Source organism: Perognathus longimembris, chromosome 1 (genome assembly GCF_023159225.1).
Source record: "Perognathus longimembris pacificus isolate PPM17 chromosome 1, ASM2315922v1, whole genome shotgun sequence".
Lineage (NCBI taxonomy): Eukaryota > Metazoa > Chordata > Mammalia > Rodentia > Heteromyidae > Perognathus > Perognathus longimembris.
This window is the reverse complement of record NC_063161.1, coordinates 50215055-50229072: the sequence shown is the minus strand read 5'-3', so window position 1 is coordinate 50229072 and position 14018 is coordinate 50215055. Positions and strand designations below refer to the sequence as shown.

The following is a 14018-nucleotide window of genomic DNA, read 5'->3' as shown; positions in this document are numbered from 1 at the left end:
GTGACTTTACCCCAAGCCACTAACTACTGCTCTGAACTTCCCAGCTGCCATCTCAGCACATCCAACCCTTCCCCCAGACCTTCCACCAGTTCTTCCGTATCCTCTACTTGCCCCCAGCTCCAGGCATCCCTGCTCTTCTGTGTAACTGAAGCCCTCTGCCTCACCCCCAGTGGCACCATTAATATAGCAGCTTTGAGAATGGGTTGGTGCCCACTGACTGCAGAGACTTTGCCTTTCCACCCTGCCCTGGCCCCAATCAATGTGCTGTTCCTCTCCTACCTCTACCTGCTCTGTAACCTGAATCAAAGACTTGGAGAATCTGCCCTCATTCTTTGCCTTCCTCCTTCTTGGCCTTTTCCCATGGGGTGGGGAAAGCCATCACAGCACTGGCTTTTTGAATCAACAGGCACCGCTGCTGGAATTCATAGCCCATCCAGATCCCATGGCAGCCCCCTGTCACTCAACTTCAGTCCTGCCCCAGCCTAGAACAACTCATGGCCCGCCTTCTCTTTCCAGCCCAGGGTGCGGGATTCTCACAAGCTCCACCCACTCCCGCTGACCCCCAAGAGGCCAGGCAGAGCAGAGAGGAGAGGAGAGGACAAGCCCAGATACCCAAGATCCCAGCCAAGAGAGAGTTCTGGGCCTCTATCAGGAACATGGTCATTTCTGTCCCTGGACTTTGTTCATACTTCTGTTGAAAGCCACAAAGCGGGTGGCATGCACATCCTTCCATAGCTCTCCCTCCTCTCTCCCTTCCTCTTTCCCCTCCTCCCAGCCTGTGCTCCATACCTCAAGCTCTGCAACCCCAACAAAGCTCCCTTCCTGCTTCCATGTGTACCAAAGAAATAAAGTTACAAACAGGCTGCAGAGGCCACACATGATGGCTGCTCATGTGGGGGGAGGTTGTTGTTGGCATGTACATGTGTGGAGCATGTGTGTGCACATGCTCCTATGAGCAATCAAATCATAGTATAGGTGCATAATTTGAATACTCAGACACCAACCAGTGAGATTGTGCTATTTATTGAAGATGCAACAAGGAGGGTTTAGGAACACAAGAGAAGAAGATGTCCCCTCTTCTCTGTTTCTGGGGACAAGCAAGCAAAGAGAGACTTTCTGAGCCACACTTGTCCCTCTTGGAATAAGGCTGAGCCTGGGTAGGGTGAGATGGCCACTTTGGTTTGGTTGTCTTTCAGTCCCCATCTTACACTCAGAGCCACCTCTGGCCAGCTCTAGGCAGGAGTTGAAACAGGAGGAGAGATCTGAGTCCCAGGTTCAGGGATCCAGGCAACATAGTGAGGACTGAGGCAGACACTCGCAGTGCTAAGCAAATTCTGGTACGTGCTACCTGTCCAGGCTCAGAAGACACCAACTGCAGGGAGAAGAGGGTTGGCCAAGGGCAAAGCCAAGGGCCTCGAAGCAGGAACAGTAGGGTGGGGCTGGGGCTGACAAGAGGGTAGAGGAAGGCACTGTGGGAGCCAGAGTTGGGTCCGCACAGGAGGGAAGGCGTGAGCAGCCCTCTCTACCGACCACTCTTCTTCGAGGAGGCACTCAGGCTGGAGCCCTTCCCCAGGGTATCCTTGTAATCACTGGCACTGGCCCGGCTCCGGCTTTCCCCACCACGGACACTGCACACACCAGAGATGCAGCTGGTGCTGTTGGCCACATAGCCTCCGCTGACAGTGCTGGGCCGGAAGCCATAGCCACTGCTGCCGCTGGTGCTGCTAATGATGGCTGCAGAGGGAGAGGTGGGCTTAACACTTGTTCATGAGGAACTGAATTGGGGACTCTGGTCACAATCACACTTCCCCCTTGGTGAGACTGTCCCCAAGACACCTTCCCCCCACAGGACTAGGTCTTACCCTACTCCTACTCAGAGGCTTATCTCCTTGATCCAGGTACCCATGTGACTGCCTGTCCTGCCCATCCTTCCATTGCCTTCACCTACTAACTCCTTTGCTAAGCCTCCAGCATCTCTATCCTGCTAGCCCTCCAGAAATGGCCGTATTCCAGATATCTTATTTAACTCTTTTAGCCCTGCTAAGAAACCTAGATCCAGTATTACCAGCTTGAGGTCCTCCCCTCCTCCCATTCTTGGACTCCCTCAACTTTCTTTAATTTCCCCAGACAGGTCTGCTTGACACTTGTAGACCCAGCTTCTCTGGCCTCACACAGACCCACCATGCACCCCCTTCCTACATGGCAAGGGCCACCCCCCACTCCCCCCGCCCTCGCTGCCATCCCCTGAAGGGAGGAAAGAGGCCTAGGTAGGGAGTCAGCAGACCTGACTTCAGGATGGCTCTGACTTTTTATGACTATGATCTTCCCAGCCTCCCAACGTTACAACTTCAGGTCAAAGGCCACAGATACTTACAGATGCTGACAGGAGATGGATATTCTCCCGACATTCTGTTAGGAAGAGAAGGTGAGAGAGAAGTCATTCCATCTACACTGCCCCCACCAGGCTTTGGAACCCAAATAGAGTCTGAGATGCTTTGGAGGCCATCTCTGAATCTTTGGGGGTATGCGGGTAACAAGCTTAGCTAAGTAATGCTTTACAAAAAGTGCACCGGTGGGGAGAGCATGTCCAGGCCTAGACTCAGGGCCTTCCCATCTCCCTAGCACAGGAGGCTGGAGTTGCTTTCCCAGCCTCAGTTGTGCAGATAGAGAAGATGGAATGGGAATGTGTGATGGAAGAATAGGGAGTAGTTCTGTGGGCAGAGAGGACAGTAGGGTGTTCCCAGATACAGTCAGGAAAGTTACAGTTACAATGAAAGTTATAAACGAGCTAATCTACGTAGCACATTCCATCACCCAGAACCTAGGGTGAAGTTAAGTACTCTCCACATGAGTGGACACCCCAGGCACCTTATTAGGGACTATTATTACTATGCCTATCACTACCCAGGAACTCATCTTTCTGAATGAGGATGTATTAGGCTCTCTCCTTCGGTTCTTCCAAGCCCATGGGGAAGTGCACACCCAGCTCACCTGCACTCCTCACTCTCCAACAGCTTGCGGTAGGTGGCGATCTCCATGTCCAGGGCCAGCTTCAGGCTCATGAGCTCCTGGTACTCACGCATCAATCGAGCCAGCTCATCCTTGGCCTGGTGCAGGGCACCCTCCAGATCATCCAGCTTGGCCCGGGCATCCTTGAGTGCATTGTCCCCTCTCTGCTCAGCATCGGCGATGGCTGTCTCCAGGTTAGAAGCCTACAGAAGGAATTGGAGAAGCTAGAAAACCCAAGGTCCTCCTAGAAACCATCTGCGACCACATTTCTCCCATTCTTGAAGAGCCTACACTACAGTTGCCCAATCCACCCATACTTCTGCTCTAGTCAGCGAAGGAGCTGGCAAATCTTTCCCAGATTCTACTTCCATACCTTGGGCTAACATATCTATCTGTGTGACGGGAAATTCTAAATCCTACCCTGAGATCATAGCCAAGTTGAGTCCCACTTCTGAGCCTCATTTTGGTGCAAAGACATTTTCGGGGCCACACTGTGCTGGAGAGAGTAGGAAAAGGTATCCCAGAGACATTCTGCTCCAAGCATTAGTAGCATTGACCTCACTGGTCTTCTCTTCTCCTGGCAGAGACCTGGAAGCCCAAGGCTCTCAGCCAGCTCATCTGCCCTGCATCAGCTCTCTTACCTGCTTCTTTGCATTCTCAATCTCTGAGCGGAGTCTCTGGATGAACCGACTGAGCTCTGTGATTTCATTCTTGGTGTTTTTGAGGTCATCTCCATGCCTGCCAGCTGCCAACTGCAGCTCCTGGAACTGGGAACCCAAAAGCAAGGACAGAGCCATGGATGAGTCTGAAGGTACGTGGAAGAAGAAGTGGTCTCCAGAGAGCTATTTCATTGGATCAGAGCTGGACACTACCTCTGTTCTGGGCTTCACACAGCTGTGGTTACCTTAGTCTGGTACAAGGCCTCAGCCTCGGCCTTGCTCTTCAGGGCAATGTCTTCATACTGAGCCCGGACCTCATCGATGATGCTGTCCAGGTCCAAGTTGCGGTTGTTGTCCATGGACAGGATGACAGACATGTCACTGATATGAGACTGGATCTGAGCCAACTCCTACAGGAAAGATGGAGTGATCTCTCAGCTTGACCATTGTCAGAAGCTAATGTCCTTGACAAAGCAAGGTCAGAAAGTTTTACCGATGCCAAATTGTGGCTTGGAACCCAAAACTGGCATATCCTTTGGCAAGTGACCTGAGCTCCACCATCAAGGAATGAGACCTGTTTTCCTCTTTCCACTCACAAGATGGAGGCTAAGAAGCTTCTAGGGATGAGATGGGTCCTGGATAGCTCTCTAGGGGCCTTTGTAAGACTGGGACCTCTTTCTCTCTCCAACCTACTGGGAACATTTTACCCCCCTCCTGCCTAAAAAATGGAGTGGGAGACAGACTTACAGCTTCAAAGAGACACTTGAAGAACTTGATGTCCTGGTCCATGGAGTCCACTTTGGCCTGCAGTTCCACCTTATTGGCATAAGCTGCATCCACATCCTGAAAGATTCCCCAGCCATCCTCAGGTCACCACTGGTGCAGCCAGGAACACAACTCTCATCCTAGACTGGCTGCCCCTGGGGAAGTGGGCACCCTCGTGCCCCTGGGTGGTTCTCGTGGAAAGAAAGGACCAAACTCCAAGGCCTGCCCCTCCTGAGAACCTGTTCCATTGAGAGCACTGGGGTGCCCCACTCAGAAAGGGGCCTCCACCACTAGAAACACACCTGTAACATCTGATCCAGGCCCCACAGCTGCAGAGGAGCCCCAATGTAACAGGTCCTCTCCACATTAGCCTCCCTTTCCTTTCACTTCTTTTCTTTTTGACTCCTTTCTTTCTTTTTCGCTTTCTCTTTCTTTTTCCCCCTCCCTCCCTCCCTCCCTCTTCCTCCTCCTCCTCCTCCTCCTCCTCCTCCTCCTCCTCCTCCTCCTCCTCCTCCTCCTCCTCTTCCTCCTCCTCCTCCTTCTTCTTCCTCTCTCTCTCTCTTTCTTTCTCTCTCTCTCTTTCTCTCTCTCTCCCCACCCCCCTCTCTCTTTCCAGTCTTAGGGCTTGAACTCAGGGGTCAGGATGCTATCCCTACTAGCACTCTTCCACTTGAGCCACAGGCCAACCCCCACTTTCCGCTTTTTATTGGTTAATTGGAGATAAGAGTCTCACAGACTTTCCTGCTGGGCTGGCTTCAAATCATGATCCTCAGATCTCAGCCTCCTGAATAGCTAGGTTTACAGGCATGAACCACCAGTGTCCAGCTCTCATTCCTTCTCCTGGAGGAGAGCCTTTCATCATAAGCCTCCTGCCTTCTCCTCACCGGGGAGCACCAGCTGGGGGACCCCTGGTAGAGTGCACTGGCAGTGCTGCTTTTTCCCCCCCTCACCTTCTTGAGCAGCACAAACTCGTTCTCTGCAGCCGTGCGCCTGTTGATCTCCTCCTCGTACCTGTGGGAATACCAGGGCTCATGGGCTCCTATCTCTCACTGAGATCTCTTCTTTGCTCTGGAAAGACCCCAAGGGAGAATCTGTGTGCCAGCCAGAGGGCACAGGGGCCAGAAGATTGAACAGTAGAGCCGGTTAGGCCTGGAAGACTTCTTGGGGGAGAGAACATAGTAGCCAAGCTTGGAAAGAGATTGTTGAAGATCTAGTTTGGAATATGAGAAAGAAGCATATGAAGGGGAAACTCATGGAAAGTAGGCAAGTTGCTCTCACCCCTATATGGGAGCAAAGAATTACAAATGATGGGGATCTCACATGCATTTCCCTCAACAACTCCTCTTTATCTGCCTGGAAGGCAGACAAATGTATCCTCCTTTCCTGGTGAGGGCACAGATTCTCTGAGAGAGTGACACAGCTCTGAGAGGTATCCACAGCTAATCTCCTGAACACTGTCCAGCACGCTGGACATGTCTTAAGTGCCAGACTGGAGGTGAAAGCAAGGAATATATTCCAGACTTCTACTTCTCATGAAAAAGAAGGCTATCTTCCATAGGTTTTAGGTGGGGCGAATGCTGGGAACCATCAGAGAGCCAGGGGAAATTGTCCGGTGGTGGAGGATCCCCTCCTCTCTCACCTCTTCTTGTAGTCTTCCACCACATCTCGCACGTTCCTCAGCTCTGAGTCCAGCCTCACCCGGTCCCCAGACAGCGTCTCCAGCTGCTTCCGCATGTTGCTGATGTAGCCCTCCAGGATGGGCTCCAGATTGTTCTTGCAGTTGTTCAGGTCCAGCTGCTGCAGCAGCTCCCACTTGGTCTCCAGCACCTGGTTCTGCTGCTCCAGGAAGCGCACCTGGGACCCAAAGCCCAGCTACTGTTGAGTCTCCATAGAAACTATCACTCAAGAGCATTGTGCAAGGCACTCACCCTGTGTCTTCTCCCTTGCTCCCCACTACATTTGTAAGAGGCGAGTGTACCATTAGCCCTCAATGGAGAAGAAATGGAGGCATGGAGAAGCTTGGGCTTTTTCCAAGTTAGTGGAGCCTAGAACTGAACCTAGGCATGTGTCCCTGTACCCCATGTATCCAAATATCAGAGCCCACCACAGTCAACTTGGAGCAGGGCATGAGTGTGTCTGTAAACACCAGGGCAGAGCCAGGCTGTCAGTCTGAAGAAGGAAGCCTGCTGTGCATCTTAGGACTTGTCAAAGCTCAATGAAGCTTAGACCACGTGCTTGGGGGTACTCCAGATTCCTACCTCAAGCCCCAACTCCTTTGCTCAGGGCTCCTCCCTCCTCTCTTTGTCCTGCTCCTTATATCCATTTTTCCTAGAGTGGGACCAACATGGAGAAGGGTGGACAGTGGGAGGCAGGCTCTGGCTGGGCCAGGAAACTCACCAGAGGGTTTGATTTGCAGGCACTTTTTTTGTCCCTCTGATTTTGGGGGGACATAATCTTGGAAATGTGATTTCCTCTGAGCACAACTGTGTAACAAGGTTGTGTTCATAGGTCATGGGAACGTTGTCTGGATTTCACCATTGAGAGAGGATCATTCACCAAACAGCTTGTCTCTAGCTGGTGATCTACCATTTTGGTTTGGTTTAACTAATCCTGAGTTCCTCACAATGTGAGCTGAGCACTGGGCACACCCCTCACCCAAGATGGCACCACTGGAGCCTGCTGGATTGCAGATAAACCCTCACAGATCCTTTCTAGCTCCCTTAGGTTAAGAAATTGCATTCCCCTAAAACTGAGATTACTTGGGAGCTATCTAGGCTCTGAGGCTTGTTCCTCCTACCTAGGGAAGACCACCTTAGTGGTCCATCTTCCTTCCTGTGCCTCCAGACTTCCCTTATCAGCAAGGTTTTCCAAGAACAGCCAAAAGTCAATCAAGCTGCTCCCAGTCCCAGACCCCCAGTCTTCAGGGCACCTAGATTGTCCTGACATGACAAGAAGCCACAGAGCCAGCCCTGGCCTCAGAGGCTGAGCAGCACAGAGATCAGGACTTCTCTGTGCACACAGGCTACAGTTGTCAGGGCAGGCTCACCTCTGGTGGCCCAGGCTTTGTCCTGGGCTGGCCCCACCTAGATGCCTGAATGGCATAGAGACAAACAGAGCCCTCTGATTTCCTCCCTGAAATCAGAGGCAGTTGGATGAGGGTCTAAGCTCATCCTCCCTGTGTTCCATGCCTTGGGTACGCCATTGCTCTCTATGGCTTTGCTGACTCAGGAGTTGAGGTAATCATCTCTCATCTACCAGGTGCCAGGAGCCCTTGTGCACAGGAGGGCTTTTCCAGACCTGCACTTCCTCTGCTTCTCAGCATCACTCCCCAAGCTTCCGGCCATTAAAAGAAATCATGACAAGAGTTTTTGGAGCACTGAGTATGGCCCAGGCATTGCCCCCAAATCTTTACATATGCTTTCTTTTCTCAACTAGCCCAACCCCAAGAGAAGTAGATTACTGTCTCCATTTTAACAATGAGGAGATAGAGAATCAGACAGGACAAAAGACTTTCCCAAAGACACAGAGCTAGTTATTAATGGATCAGGGTTAGGACTAGGCTTGACTCCAAAGCATCATGTGGCCTTCTTCCCCCACAACAGAACTCTTCTTCTCAAGAAAGTCCTTAGCCACTGAAACAAATATCCATGGCAGAGCCTCTGTCAATCAAAGCACCTGAAATGACACAGAGGCTCTGGATCCACAGGTCAGGTGACTGGTGGACTGTGTCAGCATGCCACAGGAGGAGGACAGGCCTCCTGGATACTCGGGGTAGAGTCTCCTCCCAGCCTTTACTGAACACTGCCTGCCTGTGTAGACCCCATACTTTGCAATGGCATAATCTAGGCCTCAAGAGTAAAGACCAGGTTTTTCCCCCTTCAGATCTCCTGTAAGCCTCTGTGGGGATGACTCTGCCTCTATTTTCTATCTGGAAAGACAGCACAAGACACCAAGATGACAGAAGGTACCTGCCATGTCCACAATGAACACCTGCTTAATACCTAACCCCAACCCCTCCAGCTGTAACAGAACCTCATAGTCCAAGACCAGAAGAGGAGAGCTATTTGCAAGATCCCTAGATGCTGAATAGACTCACCTTGTCGATAAACGAAGCAAACTTGTTGTTCAGAGCCTTGATCTGCTCACGCTCCTGGGCCCGTACTTTCTGGATCTCAGGGTCCAGCTCCACATTGAGGGGGGCCAGGAGGCTCTCATTGACGGTGACCTGATGGATACCTCCAGGTGGGCACACCGTTGGGCATGTAGGCCCCAGAGCCACACTGCCAAAGATGCTGCCAGCAAAGCCACTGGCCCGACCTCGGCCAAGTCCAAAACCTCCATTCTTTCCGCTGTTGCCTGCTACATTGAGGGAGATGCTCCGGGTGCCCCCTAGGCTGTAGAGGCTCCGGCTGCCAAAGCCCCCATTGAGCCCTTTGCTTCCAGCCCGGTAGGAGGATGAGCTTCCCCCGGAGAGCACAGCAGAGCAGCCGCTGAAGCCCCTGTTGGCGGCAGCTCCCGACTTGCAGGTGAACTGGCGGCTCATGCTGCTGGTAGAGATGGAGCTCAGATGCAGGAGTGAGGAAGGCAAAGTCCTTCAAAGGTTCTGCTGGCTGCGGTGAGAATCGACAGGTGCCTTTATATGTGCTTGGCACTGGGCTTGTGGATGGGCAGTTGAGAGCTTAATTCGTGGGTTTGGCTTGCCTGGGAGCAAGAAGTCATTTTCTCTGTGCTGAGCTAGAGATCGGGCCCTCCCCACCTCTGAAACAACATGAAACCATCAAATTGCTGGGCTTGCAAGCTTTGCTCATGTAATTTGGGTCTTATCTAATTAACCTGCTGTTATAAGGTAATTTGCCCCAGGCTTCAGCCTCTCCAGGGGGATGTCACTGGAACCTCACCATGGCTATCCTAATGAATCTCTGGGTTGCTGGTTTCCTCTTGGGCTCAGGGAGTGGAGATGGCATGGGCCTCCTTGGACCAGGCAGGCAATTGAGCAGAGGATCCTGGGACATCCACCATGGATGCAACTTCTTTTCTAGGACAGTCTGTTTCTGCAGCCATCCTCCCCAGGCCTCATACACACATAACCCACATAAGTCAGTGGTTCCTTCTCCTGGCTAGGGTTGGGGGGAGGGACCTTCCACTGACCCAGATCTGGAAAAGTTCAAAACCTCCTGTTACCATTGGCCACAGGATGAAGAGATTCTGTGTCTGGCATGGGACATGAGCCACCCAGGTCACCGCCAGTAGCATCCTCTGCAAGCCACCTGGAGAGCTCTATGTGCTGCTCTAACACCCACTGAAACACACAGGTGGGGGACAGTATGAGGGGAAGGGATCTTCAGGGGCACTGGGGAGGATTGCAGGCATACAGGAAGATAGGATTGGCAGGGGCATAGAGAGAAGTAGAGGGGCTGGCTAGCTGTGGTCTAGGGTTTCAAGGACAGATCTCTTTGTGAGATCTGTTTCACCACTCTTGGTTCTCTCTTATGATGTGCATCTGCTGTGAAACTCAGAACTACTTAAAAGACCCAAGTCACCTTTTCTATGATCAAATAAAACAGTCACTGTTGCCATGAGTCCCAACTCCCGCTGCCCAGGTCCAAGAAGCTGAGAACAGAAACTGACCATATGTCTAAACCTCCCTGAATGCAATGTCATCCTATTCCACACAGTCCTATAGTTTCTGCTATGGCGGTTCTGCTGTCTTGTCTATCCTGAGTTACTGGTCCCAGCCCCTTTGGTAGTAATTCGATTTAGCCCACACCTCTACCCAAAGATCCCTGTTTGGACCCCATAATGAGGTAGGTACAGCTCTTAGCTAGGTAGGGCACAAAGGAGAGTTTAGAGACAGACCACTTGATTTGGGATGGGCCTAGAATCCATGCTCATCTCTCCCCTACATTCCTTCCTTGGCATTTCTCCCCCCATCCTCCCACTTCTCTCCATCCCAATTTTGCTCCCCAACCTTCCCCATTGCCTCCTCCCCATTATTCTTCCATCTTTCTCTCTTTGCCTCTCGTTCCATTGTCCTCATCCTCAGGAGACTTCCTGGATCAAATAGCCCAGATCTGAGCTCTGCTCATGTCCCTTAGTCCTTAACATGTTGGCTCTGCAGGATTCTGCCTCTGGGAGCAGCTCCCATGATGTCTCTATGAAGGTCATGTCATGGGTTGTCTTAGTTTTCCTGTGTAAGGACGGTAGATTTTCTCCGTAGTAGACTCTTCCTTTCTCCCTTCAGTGAAACCTCCTTCCATGCCCGCTGTGCACCTTACACTGTATCCAGTGCTGAAGGCACAGGACTGGGTGGTGTGATGCTGAAGACCTGCATGCACTCTCAATATGCAGTCCTGGCACAGTGTCCTCCATTGATAGCTTTGTTGACTGTATGCTTCTCTGATGTTCATGGCAGACCCCAGCCCAGCCAGCCATGTACTATGGCTGCTGCCACCTCCGTCTTATCCCCAACCACCTTTCTAGCTCCCTGACTGGCTGAAACATCTCTCCCACTGTCCTCCCTTCAACTACTATGAACATTTGCCACATTGTTCTCACGTAACCCATACCCCTTTTTCCCCACCACCCAGGCTCATTATCCCTCTCTCACCTGAAACCCTAACCCTGTCCTGTCCCCTGTTTGCTGCACCCTAGTTACCCTGTCCCTTGATACCTGTGTATCAGAGACTTTTTCCTGAGGTCTAGTGACACCTCCCCTTGAATCTTCCTTTGGGGCCCAGGGTCAGCCTCTACACATCCCCTCCTGAGTTAAGAAAGCCTTGAACAGCCACTGTTGGAGAAGCTGCCAAAAACGCAGAGATGGTATATTAGGCCTACTCTTGCCAAATTCCCAAATTCCACTCCACACTGAACCGGGCAGCTTTGCTTAGCCTCTCTGAGCCTTGGCACCCCCACCAATGAAGGGGACAGTAAACACTATTACAGTAGTGGTGACAATGACACATACTAACATGTGCAGGACTCCCTGATTTACACATATTGTCCAGTACACTGATGTCAATGACTAAAAAGAGCAGATGGAGCCAGGGCTCAGCCCGTGCTGGCTCCCCCTTCTTCCCCCATGGGACATCTGGATCAGCACATTCTCACACAGTGGCATCAGATACTGAGGACGGGCATAGGGTGGTGTTGCTGCAGGCCCCAGGCTCTCCACTCAGGCCATCCCTGACACTGGACATGTCACCCTTAGAAAACATAATAGCTACTGTCCAGCAAGTATTGTCAAATGCATAACTCAGTGGGAAGCACTTTCCAAACATTTGCTGGTATGGTTCCATTTATCACGTATATATTGGACACCTATCAAGAACTGAAGAAGGTGATCCAAAGTTTTCTGCCTCAAAGAACTAAGTCTGGGTCCCACCAAATACAAGTGACCCTGGGAGAAGCAACTCATTGGGTTATTAACAAGTCATTACCACCCTAACATAAATTAGTTAATCAGATTCTGGCCATGAGGAATGAGACACAAGGTGTTGTTGATGCAGATGATGATAGAGGAGGAAGCCCAGAGATCTGGACCACCCACAGGAAGGGTGGGCCCAGATGGAGCCTAGGGTGCTTGCACTTTGCTGGAGGGGAAAGGGAGGGAGCAAGAGCCCCGGTTCACCAAGGGTACAAAGGCCTTGCCCTTGCTCCTGTTTTATTTGTGATAAGCAGAGACTTGAGGGCAGAAGGAGGCAAGGTCCCTGCTATAGGAGCCTCTTGACCAGCTCTAGGAGGCCACTTGGGAGCTGTCATATCCCAACTTCCTGTCACTCACCCCCTTCCCAGGCTTTCTGTGTGTGAGAACTGCATTCTAAGCCAGGTTTGGCCAGCCATGGCTGTCTCTGAGCCAGTTTTACTCATCTATGAAATCATTGGGGAGGATGCATAGGGTTAGAGAATCAAACCTCAGGAACATCTAGCTTGAACATTCAAGGAAAAATTAAATGGGCTTTTAACTAATTATATCCATTGAGCCCTTGGCTTAATAACCAAAAGGTCTTATTTGCTTTAGTGGTGTTCTCTCTACCTGTGGTTTAGGACTGGAGATGGTGGTCAGCTTGACACGTTTGTGATCCCACGCCACTGATTGGTACATTTGTCCTCTCCTCTCCAGGTTCTTCAGCCCAGTAAACCTCCCAAGAGACATTCTTGGAAGAAAGATGAGAGGACTTAGCCCAGCACTAGAAGGCAATTGCTGAGTGAATGAAGAAGGAGGAGAAGAAGGAAGAGGAGGAGGAGGAGGAGGAGGAGGAGGAGGAGGAGGAGGAGGAGGACGAGGACGAGGACGAGGACGAGGACGAGGACGAGGATGAGGAGGACAAGGACGAGGACGAGGAGGATGAGGAGGACGAGGAGGACAAGGAGGACAAGGAGAGGGGGAGGGAGAGGGGGAGGAGGAGGAGGAGAGAGAGGAAGAAGACGAAAGACTTGGGGCCACCAGCTCCCAGGGGCTGCCTATAGGAGGAGACTTGCATTCAGTCTTTTAAGGGAAGAAGGCCTGGATAGATTGACAGTGAGAAGTTGGCATAGGAGCCCAAGTTGGCAGGAGGAAGGTCCTTTGTGAGGAGAATACCTAGCAACCATGAGAGATGACTGACCTTGAGTGGACTAGACCGGACTGTACATGTAGCATGGAGGTACATGTAGCTGTGGAACCCAGGGAAAACTTGACCAATACACGTTTGAGGCAGAGTGGAGCTGCTGTATGGTCAGTTTGGAAGAGTGGAAAGACACTTGAAAAACAGGATAGCAAATCATTGAGCAAAATAATTGTCTCCAAAATTAGAAAGAATGAGCTGAGCCATTTGAATGACATCAGCCTAGGTCTTGCCAGACATCCTCAGCAGATATGCCTGGGACATGAGCTTTCAATCCCAGGAGCTCCCTGTTCATACCCCACCTCCTGTAGTTATTAACTCTTCCTGTAGTTCCAGGTGGATGGTGACATGCCAAATAGATTACAGTCCCTAGAGGACTTGTCCCCTCTCAAAGCCACTCCTCTGGGGCAGCCCAGGTGTTCGGCAGGCTTGTCATCAGCAAGGCCAGAGGTGAGCTCACGCTGGAGAGCTGGGGTGTGAAAGACAGAGGAGTCTTGCCTGGTACTTAGCTCTGTTCATCCTACTATAGAGAGGTTATCTTGTAATGCTGCCATGACTCCTGCCTTCTCTTCGCTCAGCTCCATGGCCAGGAGCACTTTCTGTGAAGTTGGCTAGCATGTCCTTCCTCCAGCCCCACCCACGCTTCCAGTAGAGTGTGTGTTGCTTTGGGACTCTAGGTCCTGGCCCTGCTTCCACCACTCACCAGCCATGTGACATGGGGAGGAGGGAGTCTCCTCCTTCCCAAGCCTCTGTTTCCACATCTCCAAGAAGAGGGACACCAATGCCCACCCCACTTGCTCCCCAAGGTGAATGGGAGGCAGCTTGTAAATAATACTAACGATGATGATGATGATGATGATGATGATGATGATGATGATGATGATAGGTCACACTTAGGCCATGTTCTAAACACTCCACATATTCATTCATTTAATCCTCGCAACAGCCCTAGGAGGTCGGCACTATGATTACCTCCCATTTT

At 51.4% G+C, this 14018-nt stretch overlaps 1 protein-coding gene across 1 annotated transcript; it reads right to left on the bottom strand.

The window, feature by feature from the left end:
• Window positions 1–1522: 1522 nt before the first annotated feature.
• Krt71 (keratin 71) lies at window positions 1523–9027 on the bottom strand. Its single transcript, XM_048363957.1, has 9 exons — window positions 8530–9027; window positions 6073–6287; window positions 5384–5444; window positions 4416–4511; window positions 3914–4078; window positions 3651–3776; window positions 2992–3212; window positions 2375–2409; window positions 1523–1734 (listed from the first exon to the last, which is right to left on the bottom strand). The coding sequence occupies exons 1-9, from the start codon at window positions 8974–8976 to the stop codon at window positions 1523–1525; spliced, it is 1578 nt and encodes a 525-aa protein (XP_048219914.1). The 5' UTR covers window positions 8977–9027.
• Window positions 9028–14018: the final 4991 nt, after the last annotated feature.